The 19,878-nt window shown below is 41.1% G+C and overlaps 2 protein-coding genes across 3 annotated transcripts; both read left to right on the top strand.

Moving 5' to 3' along the window:
• The first annotated feature begins 253 nt into the window (after positions 1-253).
• epd (ependymin) lies at positions 254-2,476 on the top strand. Its single transcript, XM_035780548.2, has 6 exons — positions 254-438; positions 642-673; positions 906-1,046; positions 1,225-1,411; positions 1,559-1,643; positions 1,978-2,476. Exons 1-6 carry the CDS (start codon positions 351-353, stop codon positions 2,108-2,110), a joined length of 666 nt encoding a protein of 221 aa, XP_035636441.1. The 5' UTR covers positions 254-350; the 3' UTR covers positions 2,111-2,476.
• A 3,465-nt stretch (positions 2,477-5,941) lies between these two features.
• On the top strand, positions 5,942-18,865 carry LOC118390206 (pannexin-1-like). Of its 2 annotated transcripts, XM_035780547.2 has the most exons (7): positions 5,942-6,401; positions 10,761-10,900; positions 11,763-11,965; positions 15,412-15,907; positions 16,173-16,347; positions 16,445-16,557; positions 16,811-18,865. In XM_035780547.2, exons 1-6 carry the CDS (start codon positions 6,221-6,223, stop codon positions 16,513-16,515), a joined length of 1,266 nt encoding a protein of 421 aa, XP_035636440.1. In that variant the 5' UTR covers positions 5,942-6,220; the 3' UTR covers positions 16,516-16,557; positions 16,811-18,865. The 2 variants fall into 2 exon arrangements, with proteins under 2 accessions (XP_035636440.1, XP_035636439.1); XM_035780546.2 differs by lacking the exon at positions 16,445-16,557 and having other exon boundaries at positions 5,945-6,401.
• Positions 18,866-19,878: the final 1,013 nt, after the last annotated feature.

The following is a 19,878-nucleotide window of genomic DNA, read 5'->3' as shown; positions in this document are numbered from 1 at the left end:
CACAAGGACAGAACAGGAGACACAATGAAAAAGCAGACCATTGCTCCACAGTGACTCCATGTGGCTTGTCCTTAAGTCCTTGTTTATGCAGATGTTGTTTGTCAGGGTCCAGGTGGAAGGGTCAGCCAGTTTAAACCACCCCCGTCTCTTTCCACAACATCCTTCCATTGAGACAGACACTATGGGGGTTGGACCCATGGAGGTGTTCTGTTTAATCCTGTGGTTGGACCCGATAAAAAGGACCAGTGTGTCCATCCATCCTGTCACAGTACCTGGAACCACTTGGAGACGTGATCATCCTTTCTGAGTTGTGCAGTTTGAGTGTTAACCTCAGTCTCCTCCACGAGAAGATGCAGTCCTTTGCCGTCGCTGCCCTCTCCATCTGGCTGTGTCTGGGTGCCACCACCCTGGCAGAGTCCCACGGCCCACAGCACTGCAGTAAGGATCATCTGCTTTATATCTTGTTGAGGCTCATGTTTGCTGTGCACTGTGTGGAAAACTGCTGTTACTTGTATGACTATTTTGGTAATATTGTCAAGGTTTATCAAATCAACAGTCTCTTCTAACTTAAAGTATACCTATATGTCTACACATGATCTCTGATTTTGAAAATCTGTCTAACTGCCAACTTTGTCTTTTAGCATCACCTAATATGACTGGGGTCCTGACTGTGGTGAGTAGCCCTCTTGTCCATTAACCATTATCAATAATTATAGGACACTGTGTGGCTATATTGCATTATTTCTAAACCAAACCAGACTCTCAGTTCAGGCAACCCTGTTTTTATCCACTGATGTTTTCTCCTAAAAACAACTATATTGGCACAGTTGGCTTAGTTTTTGCAGGTACAGAATTGGGTCATATTAATCTCTCTATATATCGTTATCTCTCTCTTGATTAAACAGCTGGCCCTTACAGGAGGTGAAATCAAGGCAACTGGACATTACAGCTATGACTCGACAGACAAGAAGATACGTTTCACTGAAAGTGAGATGCACCTCAACAAGACTGAACATCTGGAGGACTACCTGATGCTATTTGAAGAGGTAACACTGACAACTGACAGAAACATATAAGGCAAGATTCCAACCCAACTGTAATTCAGAATAGCTGCTTTATAACATCACATGGCCTACATAACAGTTGCATAACCCACTTGTTACTATGGTTATGACATAGCATCATCATAACCGATGCTTCTTCCTTCTCATCCGTCTCTCTCAGGGGGTCTTCTATGACATTGACATGAAGAATCAGTCCTGTAAGAAGATGTCTCTGCACTCTCATGCTCACGCTCTGGAACTCCCCGCTGGTGCAGCCCATCAGGTTGAGCTGTTTTTGGGGAGTGACACTGTTCAGGAGGAGAACATCAAAGTGAACATATGGACGGGATCCGTGCCAGAGACTAAGGGTGAGTATGATACACATTAGGAGTCAACCTGTCAATGTGATTTTTATTAATGAAGTATAATGTTGGATGGCAATGGTGTAAACATGGGTTTATATAGTGAAGCTATTAGGATGTATCAAAGCATCTGTCTGTCTGCCTGATCTCCAGGCCAGTATTTTTTGTCTACTACTGTGGGAGAATGTCTACCACTCAGCACTTTCTACTCAACTGATTCCATGACACTCGTCTTCAGGTGAGTAGCATACTTTTAATTTGTTTAATGCAGCTGTAGGGTCACTGAAACCTTCTTGTGCAATGGATAATAGCTGCTACTATCTGCCTATACTTTGGTATATCATAGTACTAGATGCATTTGAGAAATGTTTGACATTTAGTTCTGTATGGTCTCCCACGGGAGAAACCAACGTCTTGACGTAGACCTAGAGAAAATGTCCTATTGGGCCGAAGATGACACTGATTTTGAAGTTGCAGGCAGGGCTACTATATCACGAGACAATGAGCCTGACTCATGTCCGCTACACTTGCATGCCCAAAAAGTTCATGCTATTTTTCTCTTCTTCTCACAGCAATTCCGAAGTGGTCACTGAGGTGAAAGCCCCTGAAGTATTCAATCTGCCGTCTTTCTGTGAGGGTGTGGAGCTGGAGGAGGCTCCTGAGGGCCAGAAGAATGACTTCTTTAGTCTGTTCAACAGTGTCTAAGACAGTGACACCAGGACCTCCAGCCCCAACCAACCAAGAGTGTGGCCAGCTAATCCTCCTAGTTGTTTCTCTCCCTCTCATAACTACATTTGAGTGTTTCATTGCAAATTCTTCTCTTCTGTTAGACCAGATATATATCATAATATACTTTCTTTGATTATTCCTCTTTGAAGACATTGCATAAAGATTAATCAGATGAAAAAAGGAAAGTTAATGTTAAGTTGTCATGTTAATGTAATCTCTACGTTTGAACGGGATATAAGGGGATATAACGTTTGTAATTTACACTATTAATCTGTCACTTAAAGTTGCTAATGCGTAGGAGGTCTGCATAGGCAAATGAGATAATAAAAACTCAACATCTTTTCGGGTCTCCAAATGTATTTGTTTTATTGAAAGGGGCGGCAGGTAGCCTAGTGGTTAGAGTGTTGGACTAGTAACTGAAAGGTTGCCAGATTGAATCCTCGAGCTGACAAGGTAAAAATCTGTTGTTCTGGCCCTGAACAAGGCAATTAATCCAATGTTCCTAGGCCGTCATTGTAAATTAGAATTTGTTCTTAACTGACTTGCCTAGTTAAATAAAGGTCAAATATCTTTTCTTTTTTTTTTACCAAAGTCTTCCTCAAAGACAAGAAAAGGCCATTTCCTAAAGAAAATGTGTGCTTGATATTTTATTAAGGTTTGAGAGAATTTTAAGTGAGGATAGTTTCAAAGTTTCAAAGGTTTGCAGCTTAAATGACCAAGGAGCTAGACCATTTTGGATAGCTACCACTCTACTCTTATGGTTCTCATTCAAACCCATGTTCATTTATGCAAATGTTTATAGTTCATAAAGTATGAATAGTATCAAAAATCTTTGTCAAGCAATCTATGTTGAGTCGGTCTGTATGTAGGTTTGGTGTTATTAGCTTAAACGGTTGAAGAGCAGTGCTAAATCTAAAATGTACAATTCTAGCCAATAGAGCTTATATGCCAATGTTAAATGGTTATAGTTTAAAAAGTATAAATAGTATCAAAAAGCCTTTGACAAACAATATAAGTTGGGTCAGTCTGAACATGTCAATGTTGGTTTGTTGTTGATAGCTTAAAGGGTGTGAGGAGATGCATGCCCAAAGTTTCTCCAAGTAAGTCTATGGCACTTTTCTTGCAATTGAAATACATTGGGAGCTCATTTAAATATTGTTGTAGTACAAAAAATGTAAATGCTATCAAAGATATTTTCTCAAGAAGTCTAAGTGAGGGCTATCTGCACATTTAAAAGTTGGTTTTGTGTTTACAGTTTAAATCGTTTGTACTAGAGTGGGCAGAATAATAATATGAGTATGTAAGAATTCTACAGAGGTCTTGCCTTCAGCAAGCACATTAAATAACTCAAGCTCTCTCTCTGAAACTCTTTTGTCTGTCAGTATTTTGGGGGGTAGGTTTACACAAATGTATTTCACATTTACACACAAGGTCACTCATGGCCTGCAGTAAATGGGATTTGAAAGAACTTTCAAACTATTTCTGGTTAATAGAGAAGGATGGATACTGGAAAAAGTGATGCAGTCACAAAACCCAAAACAAGCACAGAGACAGTAAACCTTATCTGGGGTGAGTTTCTGAGGGAGCCCAGCTACTGCCCGTGGTGCTGCACATGCCGTGCTGGGTCTAGGATATTCCAACACACTGGGGCCCTTCAAACATTCTGAAACGTGTACCTGCCCATCAACACCATCACACGAGTCACTGCATGGCAACAGTTGCAGCAGTGGGAAAAACACTATAGAGCATATAAGGGCCCTAGGCGAGACACTAGCAGTCTGTCACTGCTATTCCATTGTTAAAAGATTGCCTATAGGCCCCTCAAATTCAACTCTGGACATTGAAGCAAGTGCCACTGCTTTTTTTCATTGATCCCCTCTAAATCAGTGACTGCTTTAGACCTGGGACACCAGGTGTATGCAATTAATTATCAGTGGAACAGAAAACCAGCAGGCTCCAGACCTCGTAGGTTAGAATTGATTACCCCTGCTATAGGCAGTGCATGTTGAGACGGGTCACTTGTCGATGGCTCCTTTGCCGGTAGCCCATCCGTGCAAGTCTAGACCATGGCTGTGTTCGAATACCCATACTAACATACTGTATACTACATACTTAATGAGTGTATACTATATACTATTAGTTCATTTTAGTGTACTGTAACGGTATCCTTTCAGTTGAGCATACTAGTGCTATGCCTGTTGTTATGCCTGTCTACTGGAAGTCGATGCTGTTGCTATGCTACCTCTTGCTAGATCGTTAGCATAAATAAAATATCAAAAATAGATTGTTAGCATAACAAATTACTAGCTAGACATTGTATGACTTCGGGTGTGATCGTAAATTTAATCTGGAGTGCCAGAGCGGTGTCATATTGTCCATTCTAAATTCTGAGGGTTGCCCACACTGGCTGATCCGAGCATTCTGACCATCACAATGGTAGTCAAGCACACAAGCTTATTGGCTATCTACTTCAGACACAGATGGGAGAACATCTCACTCTGACCATTATATTCGCCCGAGCAGAGCTGGTTAAACTGTTTTCATGTTATCCAGAGGGTTGGTGACTGTAACTGTGCTGCTGGCAACAATTTAATTATATATTTTTTGGCGACATTTACTGACACTGACCATATGCCTAGTTCATTTAAAATATATATAAATATTCAATGGGTGTTGATCGTTCATAAATGCATCCGTTATTCTGCGCTGTGTGGCACACAGACGAGTATGCTCTGAAATCGGAGTAGATAGCCAGTGCGAATTTATGTCCATTGAGAACGCACCACTATACCACTTAACTAAGAATGACGTGAATAATCAAGTCAATAAACGTTGGGTAGTTAGATAGATAGCATATTGTTAATATACTGGCAAGTTCGATTTATTAGTAGCCAACTAAGGAGGTTACGTTAGCTAACATACTACTGCTGTAATTATATGCTATGCGGTTCTTACGGATAGCGTAGGCAACACATTGTCAGCCAACATAAGGTGTAGCAGAACTTATTTTAAAAGTTTAAAATTTTTTACATAGCTCAACATTTTCTTAGCCTGTGTCATAATTAGTTAATGCAATGAACATGCATCCGCTGTAGTCGGATTTCGCTGCATATTTCCGCCATTCTCTTCAAATCTGAAAGCGTTGTGAAGCCACGCCCATTTAGGGAGAATTGCATTATGAGCCAAAAAAGCACGGAAATAGTGTCCACTGCTTGTATTTTTTTATTTTTTATTAAAACAATTTAACTTTTTATATTATTAACAACAACTCAATACAGAAAGTACATGAGGGAACACAAGTATATATATATATATTATATACAATGGACAATCGAGCTAGGGGGTACAATATCACATTACAATTTCACAAGGACCTTAAGGGACATACACTTAGAATTCTAACAGCTTTTTTGTTAGTAGAGTATTTAATTGTCTTAAAATACAGTTCAATTTCTTTTTGTAGGGTAAGAAAATTCGTTTTTTTGTTTGTAAATTTACATTTGTGTATATGAAATTTAGCCAAAATAATAATGAAATTAATTACATTAAAATGATTCAGCTTAATTCTATCGTATGTTTTTTTTAAAAATCCAAGCAGTACATCTCTCCACAATAGTGTAAAATCTTCATAAATGTGTTCAATTATAAATCTACTGATGTCTTGTCACAGTTTTCTAACATGAATACAATGCCCAAAAAGATGCAACACTATTTCTGGGTGGTCATTACAAAAGGAGCACTGCTTGTATACTTCGTATTTTCGAGAATGTAGTACGACATCCGGGAACTTTTGGTATACTAACTCTATCCATACTATGGCCAATAAGCATACTACATACTCAATTTACGTCACAAATAATACGATTAGTATGCGTATTCGAACACAGTTAATGAGTCAGGCGTTATTGCGTGCACATTCGGCTAAGTAACATGTTTGTTAACTTAATTTGTCGAGATCTATATCGAAAATGATGTGACTAAAAACTTGGACAACGCGCGGCTTGTTTTTTTAGATAATAGATCAATTGTATTAACTGGATAACTATTCATTTTTAATTTGTTATACTGACTATTTCACATTGAACAATGGCAATTGCACACGTTGCAACAGAATACGTTTTCTCCGACTTTTTATTGAAGGATCCAACAGAGTCGAAGTACAAAGGGGTGCGTCTGGAGCTTGCGGTAGACAAAATAGTCACTTTCATCGCGGTTGGTCTCCCTTTGTTACTCATCTCCCTCGCGTTTGCCCAAGAGGTGTCAGTAGGTGAGTTGAATAACTGATAGACAGACTATCATAACTCAAACTAAACTAACATGTTCAAATATATCGAATAAAAGTATCAGGGTCAAACAGAAACTGATAAAATAGTATTCACTCTAGCCAATTGAATTGAGCAGTAACAGCAGAGCAGATTATCGGTTTCTCTCGACGCACAAACTCTGGCTTTCTGTTTTTGGTTTGAGCAGATCTCTGCAGTCAAACACTGAATAAAAACCTACTTCAATTGTTTTAGTTCGTCTAAAACGAATGCATTTTTGGATTATCATTAGATAAACTCGTAAACATGTTTAAATCCCTGGGTCGTTCTTTGTCTGCTCCATAGACCCCATATCTGCAATTCATACCGCCGTCTGTCAACGGGAAACAGGCTAATTGCATTGCATTTGTTTCGCCCCGGAATATCCTGCCATGTATTGCAGAATTATTAATTTATTAGAAAAGCTGAGTTGCTTGTCCCTCAATATGCAGTTGTAGTAACATTGTAGCCTTGTAATTGTTTTGAGTTCGAGATTAGGCCCACAGCGCCGCCTGCCCCGTGAAGAAACCGTTACATTGTAGATCTTTGAAAATGACTCCACAACAGGGTTGCCAGGTCAAGTTACATTTATAGCTCATTGACCACTAAAAACCTGCAATGCCCGAAAACTAGACCAATTTTTTTCACAGCAAGAGGGTTATTCATACAATAAATCCCTTTTCCATAACGTTATTGAGCCAATTAAGAAGGAATATGATAGTAACTTGGGTTTCCTCAAAAGTAATAATTTTTGCAAGCTATGACATGACGTAATAAATACATTTGAATACATTTGAATATGTGGCAAGAGAAAAGATCATTAGCCCTTATTACTCTTGCCAGATAATTTTCATCAATTGATGTCTATTTAACCAATTTAACTGCTATGCTTAAGCAATATATAGCCAATGGCTAAGGGCTGTTCTTAAGCATGACACAACGCCATATTTTTTATTTTACCTTCATTTAACTAGGCAAGTCAGTTAAGAACAAATTCTTATTTACAATAACGGCCTACAATCAGTGGGTTCAGGGGCAGAACGACTGATTTTTACAGTGTCAGCTCATAGATTCGATCTAGCAACCTTTCGGTTACAGGCCCAATGCTCTAACCACAAGGCCGCCGCACGCATATTGGCCATATACCCAAACCCCAAGTGTGCCTTATTGATATTATAAACTGGGTAGCAACGTAATTAGAACAGTAAAAAGTCATGTTTTGTTATACTTGTGGTATATGGTCTGATATACCACGGCTTTCATCCAATCAAAATTCAGGTCTTGAACCAGTTTTATAATTGTAAATAAATCCCCATTGCACATGTGCATAACTATAGATAAATCCAACAGGAGAGTATGAGTGATGAAAGTTGGACAGAGGATCTCAATCTCTGAGTATAAAAACACTAATGCTATTATTATGTGCCAGATGTTGAGACTACAAACCATTATAAATGGCCCATTTGCGAGATTGACTTATCATTTCAATAGGCATAGGCTACAGACTAAAATCTGGTTTATGATTGTCATTCAATTTTGCCATGGTTTGCTTGCATAAAGGCAGGTATCCTATAGGCCTACATCTTAATTTCAGATAGTTTACATTAGCCTAGGCAAGATGCAAGATGTAAACGGAACATTTAGCAGCTTGCTTAGTTCAAATTAACAGACTAAATCATTCAACATTAATAGCGAGGTGATTTCGAGGTAAGTGTTTCCCAATAGCCTGCTGGAATAGGCTACTGAGGATGGGGTCATCATTTCAATCACTGAATTAAATATGAATAATATGTATATGAACTGAATATGTTTGTCAACAACAGCCAGTATTCTTTTTTGAATGTGTTTTACCTGTAGCCTAATCTGACCACTGTTACATCAATCTAATCCATTCTAACATCTGATTGGCAATTGCGATAGTTTTGACAATTTCCAATTTAATTAATTAAACATGTCCATTAATAATTGCATAAAAACACAAGTCTACAACAACAATAAACTGAAGTTTATAGGCTATTTATTCAATTGGTTTGTCAGGTAGGTTACACAAGTGGAACACCACTCAGCAACAGCCTGCCGCACTGCCAGACAGTCAGCACCAGGTCACCGTGAAATATTTTTAAGAGAAATGCCATGACGGCCACGGTGCAACCCGCGACCAATAAAAAAAATTAAAAAAAATACATTTTCACCTGAGACATCGTTTACAAAGTTAGCCCAATTTGTACAAAAACAACGAACATGGCAACACTGCTCCACAATCTCACATAATCCACACCCCTCGGCTGTTATATTTTATCTTTAAAAGGTATTCATATGGAATAGTGACTGAATAAGAGGTAGCATTGGTAATGAAACAGGTTTGTGGCAGAAAGATAATTTGATTCATAAAATCACGTGGTAAAAGAATTTCAAATGTATTTATAAAGCCCTTCTTACATCAGCTGATATCTCAATGTGATGTACAGAAACCCAGCCTAAAACCCCAAACAGCAAGCAATGCAGGTGTAGAAGCACGGTGGTTAGGAAAAACTCCATAGAAAGGCCAGAACCTAGGAAGAAACCTAGAGAGGAACCAGGCTATGAGGGGTGGCCAGTCCTCTTCTGGCTGTGCCGGGTGGAGATTATAACAGAACATGGCCAAGATGTTCAAATGTTCATAGATGACCAGTAGGGTCAAATAATAATAATCACAGTGGTTGTCAAGGGTGCAACAGGTCAGCACCTCAGGAGTAAATGGCAGTTGGCTTTTCATAGCCAATCATTCAGAGTATCTCTACCGCTCCTGCTGTCTCTGGAGAGTTGAAAACAGCAGGTCTGGGACAGGTAGCACGTCCGTTGAACAGATCAGGGTTCCATAGCCGCAGGCAGAACAGTTGAAACTGGAGCAGCAGCACGGCCATTTCTGGGGACTGCAAGGAGTCATCAGGCAAGCTAGTCCTGAGGCATGATCCTAGGGCTCAGCTCCTCTCAGAGAGAGAGAGAGAAAGAAAGAATTAGAGAGAGCATACTTTAAATTCACACAGGACACCGGATAATACAGGAGAAATACTCCAGATATAACAGACTGACCCTAGCCCCCCGACACGTAAACTACTGCAGTATAAATACTGGAGGCTGAGACAGGAGGGGTTGGGAGACACTGGGGCCCCATCCAACGATACCCCCGGACAGGGCCAAACAGGCAGGTTTTAACCCCACCCACTTTGCCAAAGCACAGCCCCACATCAATAGAGGGATATCTTCAACCACCAATTTACCATACTGAGACAAGGCCGAGTATAGCCCACAAAGATCTCCGTCACAGAGATAAGTTTAGCCTAATGCTGAGTTATAATTCTCACATGGCAGTGTGGGTATAGCCATGTATAAAACATTAGGACCACCTGCTCTTTCCATGACAGACTGACCAGGTGAAAGCTATGATCCCTTATTGATGTCACCTGTTAAAGCCACTTCAGTCAGTGTAGATGAAGGGAGGAGATGGGTTAAAGAAGGATTTTTAAGCCTTAAGACAATGAATGTGCAAGACAAAATATTTAAGTGCCTTTGAACTAGGTATGGTAGGAGGTGCCAGGCGCACCAGTTTGAGTGTCAAGAACTGAAGCCTTGGTGGGTTTTTCACGCTCAAGTTTCCTGTGTGTATCAAGAATGGTCCACCGCCCAAAGGACATCCAGCCAACTTGACACAACTGTTGGAAGCATTGGAGTCAACGTGGGCCAGCGTCCCTGTGGAACACTTTCCACACCTTGTAGGTGTTTCTAGTGTTTTGTACACTCAGTGTATATGTTCAGTTTAATTCTGTGGGATCAGCACTGTAAAGAGTCCCTGCTTTTTAATCTATTCCCCTGTAGACTATGTTACATGACAGTTTGGGCAGAGGTCAATGGAACTTGGGTGGCAGTGACTGACTGTGCTTTCCATAGGCCATCCAGGCAATATGTTTCACCAAATTGATTTGTGTTGTGGATGTGGAGTTCAAACATGTGTAATAACATAGATAATAGCCTATTATTACTAACAATATTTTTTAAATTTCAGTTGTTATATAAAGTTTACACATCAAGCAAATAACAGTGAAATCACAAATATACATATTTTTTATGCCATACACTATGGGACAACCACATCAATAACTGGAGGGGACAATTACTCACAAACTCAATGTCCACTGGAAACTGGGAGTACATAACAGCTGGAGCCCACACTGGTCCTATTTCCTGTCTTCACTCAAAATAAGATCATTAGTCTGTGTACACTTACTAGTCTTTCCACTCTGGACCGGCCCATTCTGACCCTGTCCAATCCCTTTGGCTGAATGCAGGTACCCAGATCAGCTGTTTTGCCCCTACCAACTTCTCATGGCGACAGGCAGCCTATGTTGACTCCTTCTGTTGGGCGGCGGTGCAGGAGCAGCAACTCGGCGTTGATGGCGTCGAAGGTGCCCCCCTGTGGCTGCACAAGGTACAAGCCCTCAGTTAGCCAAGAGGAAAGCTCCAGTCAGTGGCCAGAGGGCAGCTCCAGTCAGTGGCCAGAGGGCAGCTCCAGTCAGTGGCCAGAGGGCAGCTCCAGTCAGTGGCCAGAGGGCAGCTCCAGTCAGTGGCCAGAGGGCAGCTCCAGTCAGTGGCCAGAGGGCAGCTCCAGTCAGTGGCCAGAGGGCAGCTCCAGTCAGTGGCCAGAGGGCAGCTCCAGTCAGTGGCCAGAGGGCAGCTCCAGTCAGTGTGAGAGATTGATCTGTTAATGTGGCTCAAACAGTTATGGCTGCGTGGGGAGTTGGGGAATAACACTCCTCATTGGCAATCACGGCGCAGCATCACATTTGGCGTATTTATGATTGAGATCCCCTTTCGGAGCTCTCAGGAGTAAGCTATACTTTAAATCAGACCAGACTGTCAGAGTAGTCAACCTCTTCAACTACATGAAATCCCTTTACAATTATAATTATGCAGCCTCTTCTCAGACGACTGGGAGAGATACTATTTCTTGACGAGGTGGATGATATCGACATAGGTCCAGGTGTATTAGCATAGCCGCGGGAAGTATGGGTGCTTATAAATCCAAATTAAAAAATCTCCCCGTCGACAAAATGAAAGCACCCCCACCTCGAAACATCTTCCTGCGGACATGCAAATGAGTTTGGTTTACTTGGTCTGTCACAAGGAAGCTCCCAAATGCCCTGTGTCACCACAATGAACTTCTATGTGTCATACCAATGTGGGGCACACCAATGTTCTGTATCTTCCTGGTCCTTATTTCTCTGTCTTGCAATTCTTGCTTTTGTCTTCTGTCTCTCACCCTCTTTTATTCCTCTGACCTCCTCCTCCAGTTCTTCCCTTACATCCTTCTGTTGGTGGCAATCCTCATGTACATCCCTGCTCTGTTCTGGCGCTTCACTGCTGCCCCACACCTCTCCTCTGACCTCAACTTCATCATGGAGGAGCTGGACCGCTCCTATAACCGAGCCATCAGACTGGCCAAGAGCCTGGCCTCATCTATAGACACCAAAGATGTCTCTGACGACCCCCCCAGGTAAACACTACGAAGGGCCTTATTCACTTCCACTTTAGATGACTTGTCTTCTTTAGATTATTTATTTGTCTCTTCCAGCTGAGCTCAAAGAATCCTAGTGTCCAAATTTACTAAGCGTTTGCATTAGACATCGACCGATTCAGATTATGGCCGATTACATTGCAATCCACGAGGAAACTGCGTGGCAGGCTGACCACCTGTTACGCAAGTACAGCAAGGAGCCAAGGTAAGTTGCTAGCTAACATTAAACTTATCTTATAAAAAACAATCCATCTTAACATAATCAAATCAAATCAAATGTATTTATATAGCCCTAAGTACATCAGCTGATATCTCAAAGTGCTGTACAGAAACCCAGCCTAAAACCCCAAACAGCAAGCAATGCAGGTGTAGAAGCACGGTGGCTAGGAAAAACTCCCTAGAAAGGCCAAAACCTAGGAAGAAACCTAGAGAGGAGCCAGGCTATGTGGGGTGGCCAGTCCTCTTCTGGCTGTGCCGGGTGGAGATTATAACAGAACATGGTCAAGATGTTCAAATGTTCATAAATGACCAGCATGGTCCAATAATAATAAGGCAGAACAGTTGAAACTGGAGCAGCAGCACGGCCAGGTGGACTGGGGACAGCAAGGAGTCATCATGTCAGGTAGTCCTGAGGCATGGTCCTAGGGCTCAGGTCCTCCGAGAGAGAGAAAGAAAGAGAGAAGTAGAGAGAGCACACCCTAGCCCCCCGACACAAACTACTGCAGCATAAATACTGGAGGCTGAGACAGTTAGTTAACTAGTTAACTACACACAATTGATGATATTACTAGTGTGTGTCTTGTTGCATATAATCAATGCAGTGCCTGTTAATTTATCATTGAATCACAGCCTACTTCGCCAAACGGATGATGATTTAACAAAAGTGCATTCGTGAAAAAAGCACAATCGTTGCACCAATGTACCTAACCATAAACATCAATGCCATTCTTAAAATCAATACACAAGTGTATCTTTTTTTAAACCTGCATATTTAGTTTAAATAAATGAATGTTAGCAGGCAATATTAACTAGGGAAAATGTGTCACTTCTGTTGGGTTCTGTGCCAGGGTATGCAGCAGTTTGGGCCGCCTGGCTCGTTGCAAACTGTGTGAAGACCATTTCTTCCTAACAAAGACCGTAATTAATTTGCCAGAATTTGACATAATTATGACATAACATTGAAGGTTGTGCAATGTAACAGCAATATTTAGACTTCGGGTTGCCACCCGTTTGATAAAATACGGAACGGTTCCGTATTTCACTGAAAGAATAAACTTTTTGTTTTCGAAATGATAGCTTCCAGATTTGATCATATTAATGACCTACGGCTTGTATTTCTGTGTGTTTATTATATTATAATTAAGTCTATGATTTGATAGAGCAGTCTGACTGAGCGGTGGTAGGCAGCATCAGGCTCGTGAGCATTAATTCAAATAGCACTTTCCTGCGTTTGCCAGCAGCTCTTCGCAATGCTTGAAGCACGGCGCTGTTTATGACTTCATGCCTATCAACTCCCGAGATTAGGCTGGCAATACTAAAGTGCCTATAAGAACATCCAATAGTCAAAGGTACTGTATATGAAATACAAATGGTATAGAGAGAAATAGTCCTATAATTCCTATAACTACAACCTAAAACTTCTTACCTGGGAATATTGAAGACTCATGTTAAAAGGAAACATCAGCTTTCATATGTTCTCATGTTATGCCATTTTTCACATGGCACATATTGCACTTTTACATTCTTCTCCAACACTGTGTCTTTGTATTATTTAAACCAAATTGAACGTTTAAGTTTTATTTGAGACTAAATTGATTTTATTTATGTATTATATTAAGTTAAAATAAAAGTGTTCATTCAGTATTGTTGTACTTGTCATTATTATATGTCGGGCGATTAATCGGTATCGGCTTTTTTTGGTCCTCCAATAATCAGTATCGGCTTTTTTTGGTCCTCCAATAATCAGTATCATCTGCTTTTTTTGGTCCTCCTATAATCAGTATCGGCTTTTTTTGGTCCTCCAATAATCAGTATCGGCTTTTTTTGGTCCTCCAATAATCAGTATCAGCTTTTTTTGGTCCTCCAATAATCAGTATCGGCTTTTTTTGGTCCTCCAATAATCAGTATCGGCTTTTTTTGGTCCTCCAATAATCAGTATCGGCTTTTTTGGTCCTCCAATAATCAGTATCGGCTTTTTTTGGTCCTCCAATAATCAGTATCGGCTTTTTTTGGTCCTCCAATAATCAGTATCGGCTTTTTTTGGTCCTCCAATAATCAGTATCGGCTTTTTTTGGTCCTCCAATAATCAGTATCGGCTTTTTTTGGTCCTCCAATAATCAGTATCGGCTTTTTTTGGTCCTCCAATAATCGGTATTGGTATCGCCGTTGAAAAATCATAATCGGTCGACCTCTAGTTTGCATCAGGTGCAGAGTTTACCAGGAAGAAATCATAGTGGGAAAAGAACAAAAAAGTAAATAAGGGTTAGACTATAAGATGTTTAGTAATAACGGCTGGTACAGAATGACAAATAATGGAATCTGGAGAGATAAAATTAATTTTAATTTGCTTAGTCTAGCCCACTAACTATGCAGTCAAACGGGCTGATCTAGTTAGAGCAGCAAAGAGAGGCCATGCTGTGTTTTTCTGCTGTTTCTACACGAATGTCACGCCCTGGTCGAAGTATTTTGTGTTTATCTTCATTTATTTGGTCAGGCCAGGGTGTGACATGAGTTTTTGTATGTGGTGTGTATGTAGTGGGATTGTAGCTTAGTGGGGTGTTCTAGGTAAGTCTATGGCTGTCTGAAGTGGTTCTCAATCAGAGGCAGGTGTTTATCGTTGTCTCTGATTGGGAACCATATTTAGGCAGCCATATTCTTTGGTTGTGTTGTGGGTGATTGTCCTTAGTGTCTTGATGGCCTTATGCTGTGTTAGTTTGCACCAGTTTAGGCTGTTTCGGTGAGATCAATGAGATCAAATGCTCTATTTTCATTTAGAGACAGAGGGAGAGTGAAACCTTATTAGCTAGAAGCACAGGTAGTGACGAACGGACTAATTAGGGATTTTTTTTTAATCATTTGACTTCGCACTGCTGTAGACTAAGTCTGGCTGGGGTCGGTAGTCAAATACAGTGTATCTGTCTAAACTGTGATTATAGGCAGAGCTGTTTATCAGGTTAGTAATGGGCAGTGGCAGAATAGGCTAATTTATTTTCTTCAATAAACAGTTCTTAAAAGTGCAATAGTGCATAGTGCAATGATTTTAAAATGATCCAGCACTCGCTTGAAGTTGACTCTTTCTTTATTTTTCTGTACACATACGTACAAACATGTTAAAATGAAGTTGATGTGTGTCTGCTTGGAGAATAAAAATATTCAAAATTGACACAACTGCATCAGCCCCACCTAATCTCCCTGTGTGATGGTAGTGCCCTGGACCTGACCGAAGGCTGCTTTAAATACCCTCTGGTGGAGCAGTATCTGAAGACTAAGCGTTTCTCCCGCTGGCTGGTGGTGAAGTACCTGGCGTGTCGGCTGTTAACCCTGCTCACCCTGCTGCTAGCCTGTCTCTACCTGGGCTACTACATTCGCCTAGCCTCCATCACCGATGAGTTTGCCTGTGACGTGCGGACAGGGGTGCTGAGGAACAACAGTGCGGTGCCGGTGCAGTGTAAGCTGGTGGCGGTGGGGGTGTTCAGGCTGCTAAGCTACATCAACCTGGGGGTGTACATCCTGCTGGCTCCCCTGCTGGTGTACGCTGCCCTGGGCCCGGCCAGACAGAGCTCCCGCTTCCTCCGGCCCTACGAGATGCTGCCGGCCTTCGGGGCTCTGGACCTGGACACACCCTTCTACAACGACCTCAGCGTGTACCTGCTCTTCCTGGAGGAGAACCTCAGTGAGCTGAAGTCCTATAAGTGTCTGCAGGTTGGTAATAACACTACTATACATGTTTAGTCATATGATAGGCCGGTGGTCTATCATGACCATATGTTGCCCATTTTAGGTTTTTAAGTAATAACTTACAAGCGTTGTGCTCCAACTAATTGAGTCATTGTAGCCACAATGGACAACTTTGGGTAGTGTCCACTTGGGAAAATATGCTTGGAATTATGTTATCCCAGAGAGACATTATGTCTGGTATTACATTGAGGTATCGGCATGTCTATTTATGTGAAGTGTATTTCTACAGGTGCTGGAGCTGCTGAGGGAAGGAGGCGGTGAGGCCTTTGACACTATGTGTCTGCTGCAGACTCTGGGCCAGGTGAAGACAGATGTGGTGGATGGGAAAAGATCCACTTCACACAAGGACAGCAAAGACTGCACCAAGCCTGGAGAGGAGGACACAAGCTCTTCTGAGCTGAGAGGTGTGTGAGTGGGTGGGTGGGTAGACTAGGTTATTGGTTCACAAAATGATTGGTTTTATTATATATTCCCCTGCCTGTGTTTTATAACTTCATGCAGTTCACTCCACCCATCTGACGGTGCCGGAGAGACTATGGGGATTATTAACTGTCTCCCCAAACTCCCAGTGACCTCTACTACTAGGGGACAGGACAGGTCTTCTGCCTGCTCAGGTCAGAGCCTCTTCAGTCTCTCTCCAAGTGGACAAGAGTGTGTGGATAGAACCACATCCATCTCATATGTCCTCTGGAAATAAAGTTCCCAGTTGTGTGTAACACTCTGAGGTTGCCTTGTTCTTCTGACTGGGAAAGGTGTCACTGAGTCACAGACCAGCCCAACTGGATAGTCGCTCTCTTTCGGGTATAGTCATCTTCTTCACACCATAGGCCAGATTGAGTTCAGTCTGATCTTTTTGATTCCTTTCAGATGTTTCTACATTGTGGCTGGACGACGGGCTGAAGAAAGACAACAAGGACAAGACCTGCTCTGGTGGGAAAGATGTACGTCAGAGAGTGATCTGAAGTGTAAACTAGGGCCTTTATCTTTTCAGTCATTTAGCAGACGTTCTTCTCCAGAGTGACTTACAGAAGCATTTAGAGTTAAGTGCCTTGCGCAAGGGCATGTCAACAGATATTTCACATAGTCGGCTTGGAGATTGTAACCAGTGACCTTTCGGTTACTGGCCCTAACCACTAGGCTACATGCTGATCAATAGCTTGTTTATTTTTTATTTTTTCAAGTGCTGTGTTGCTATGTTACCGTACCTACCTTAGTACAATAAAATTGTACCTTTTGTTCTTATCAGGATCGATCAAGCCCCTACTCATTTATTCTCTGGAATTTAAACAAAAGTTGTTTATAGAACTGTGGTCCACAGTTTCCCCATAGAGATGCTCTCTTTCTGTGTTTACTGTCAGAGATACAAGGTGTTTGTCAGACTGCGTCATTATTGAATAAAAAAGCTGTGATTAGTTATCTAATTTAGCTAGCGACATAAACAAAGCCTTGCCCTCATTTTAACCAGCATACTTCAGACTCTGTACTTAAGTGGTAACGTATTTATATTGAACCTTTTATTTTAGAAGGAATAGCAGATGATTTTATTCTTCGGGGATCTGAGTAACTCAATATGTCTCATTAGGAGAACCTGCTCTTTGCATGACAATAATTTACCAGGTAATTTACCAGGTAATTCCTGGTGAAAGCTTATGATCCCTTATTGATGTCGCCTGTTAAATCTATTTCAATCAGTGTAGATGAAGGGGAGGAGATGGGTTAAAGAAGGACTTTAAAGCCTTGAGACTTGGATTATGTATCTGTACCATTGAGGGTGAATGGGCAAGACAAAAGATTTAAGCTTTTTAAGATTTTTAAATGGGGTATGGTAGGTGCCAGGCGCACCAGTTTGTGTGTCAAGAACTGCAACGCTGCTGGGTTTTTCACGCTCAACAAGAACAGTTCACCACCCAAAGGACATCCAGCCAACTTGAAACACCTGTGGGAAGCATTGGAATCAGCATGGGCCAGCATCCCTGTTGGACACTTTCAACACCTTGTGTGTTCAAGCCCCAATGAATTCAGGCTGTTCTGAGGGCAAAGGGGGTGCAACTCAATATTAGGAAGGTGTTCCTAATGTTTTGTACACTGTCTAAATCCTTATTTAGTTTAATGATTTTCAATTTGAGTGTCATTAATTCTATATAGCCTACACTTTCTCCTTCTGAACTTCTAATGTAAGTGGGACTAGTGTGGCTTGGTGACAATGACTACACAAGCAGCCGCTCTGATTTGACAGCTCTAATGTAGTTCCACATCCAACACCGCAAAAAGACTAGCTATGTGGGTGTCAGCTATCGCCAGTTAACACGTGATCTGATTGAATCTAGGACTAAGTATCTACGGCTGCATTTAGATAGCCAGCCCAATTTGGATCTTTTTCCCCACTAATTGGTCTTTTGAGCAATTGCATCGTCTCAACAAAAAAAAAGATGTGATTAGTTTAAAGACCAGAATTGGGCTACCTGTGTAAACTCAGCCAATGTGCATTGAAGTATAAAGCATGTTTGTGTGTAAAGTGCATGTGGAATGGAAGAGACTGTAGAGAAAGTCACTATTGTTACTCTAATGGTGCAGTATTTATGTTCATAATGTTATTTAGCAATACTTCAAAGCAATCCTTCAAAATGGGTATGAGATGTCGCTGTTAGTCTGTTTTTATACAGTTTCGCATTGATTGATGTTAGATATTAGTTGCTATTTATTTCAATTGCATGTTAATGTACATGGTCCTGTTGGTTGTTATTTTTGTGTCTTATATACCACAGACAAAATGATGCACTGACTGTCCCAACTTTGTAAAGTAACATCACCACGCACTTTTGATTTCATAGGTAATGTACTGTATGACAAAGGATATTCAAGTGTTTTAAACGTGTTTTTGTTCTTTTAAATAAAAATAGAGGCTTATTGAAGCCTGATTCACGTTGTTCATTTTGATTATGAAATCACCCCACACAAGCATAAAACTGACAGCACTACAACATATCGAAAGGGTATTTATGGTTGGATGTTCAGTTATTCATAAGGAATGATAAGACATGTTTGGGGAAATAAAAAAAACTGCAGATGGACTGAAAATACATGTACATTTCAAATGTTATTAAAGATACAATGAATAGAGTAGAAGTATTCAAAACATCAAAGTTGGGGTTTAAAAAAAGTTTTTTGTTACAACCTACAATACCAGTCAAATGTTTGGACACACCTACAGTACTCATTCAAGGGGCTTTATTTATACCTTTTTCTACATGGTTGAATAATAGTGAAGACATCAAAACTATGAAATAACACAAGGAATCATGTAGTAACCAAAATATATTTTATATTTGAGATTCTTCAAAGTAGCCCCCCTTTGCCTTGATGACAGCTTTGCTCACTATTGGTATTCTCTCAACCAGGTTCACCTGGAATGCTTTTCCAAGGAGTTCCCACATCTGCTGAGCACTTGTTGGCTTCTTTTCCTTCAGTCTGCGATCCAACTCATCCCAAACCATCTGAATTGGGTTGAGGTTGGGTGATTGTGGAGGCCAGGTCATCTGATGCAGCACTCCTTCACTCTCCTCCTTGGTCAAATAGCCCTTACACAGCCTGGAGGTGTGTTGGGTCATTGTCCTGTTGAAAACAAATGATAGTCCCACTAAGCGCAAACCAGATGGGATGGCGTATTGCTGCAGAATGCTGTGGTAGACATGCTGGTTAAGTGTGCCTTGAATTCTAAATAAATCACTGACAGTGTCACCAGCAAAGCACCCCCACATTGTTACACCTTCTCCATGCTTCACGGTGAAAACCACACATGCAGAGATCGTCCGTTCACCCACACAGCGTCTCACAAAGACACGGCTGTTGGAACCAAAAATCTCTCATTTGGACTATCATCCCGTCAGTTGAGGATGCCTGGTCATTCTTTAAAAGTAACTTCCTCACCATTTTAG

This window comes from Oncorhynchus keta, chromosome 11 (genome assembly GCF_023373465.1).
Source record: "Oncorhynchus keta strain PuntledgeMale-10-30-2019 chromosome 11, Oket_V2, whole genome shotgun sequence".
Classification (NCBI taxonomy): domain Eukaryota; kingdom Metazoa; phylum Chordata; class Actinopteri; order Salmoniformes; family Salmonidae; genus Oncorhynchus; species Oncorhynchus keta.
This window is presented reverse-complemented; position numbering and strand designations above follow the sequence as displayed.

Coding starts and splice junctions, on each gene's coding strand:
- epd (XM_035780548.2), top strand. CDS start 351: ATGCAGTCCTTTGCCGTCGCTGCCCTCTCCATCTGGCTGTGTCTGGGT. Junction 1,412..1,558: donor ATCCGTGCCAGAGACTAAGG/GTGAGTATGATA, acceptor CCTGATCTCCAG/GCCAGTATTTTTTGTCTACT. Junction 1,644..1,977: donor TCCATGACACTCGTCTTCAG/GTGAGTAGCATA, acceptor TTCTTCTCACAG/CAATTCCGAAGTGGTCACTG.
- LOC118390206 (XM_035780546.2), top strand. CDS start 6,221: ATGGCAATTGCACACGTTGCAACAGAATACGTTTTCTCCGACTTTTTA. Junction 10,901..11,762: donor CCCCCCTGTGGCTGCACAAG/GTACAAGCCCTC, acceptor CTCCTCCTCCAG/TTCTTCCCTTACATCCTTCT. Junction 11,966..15,411: donor GTCTCTGACGACCCCCCCAG/GTAAACACTACG, acceptor GTGTGATGGTAG/TGCCCTGGACCTGACCGAAG.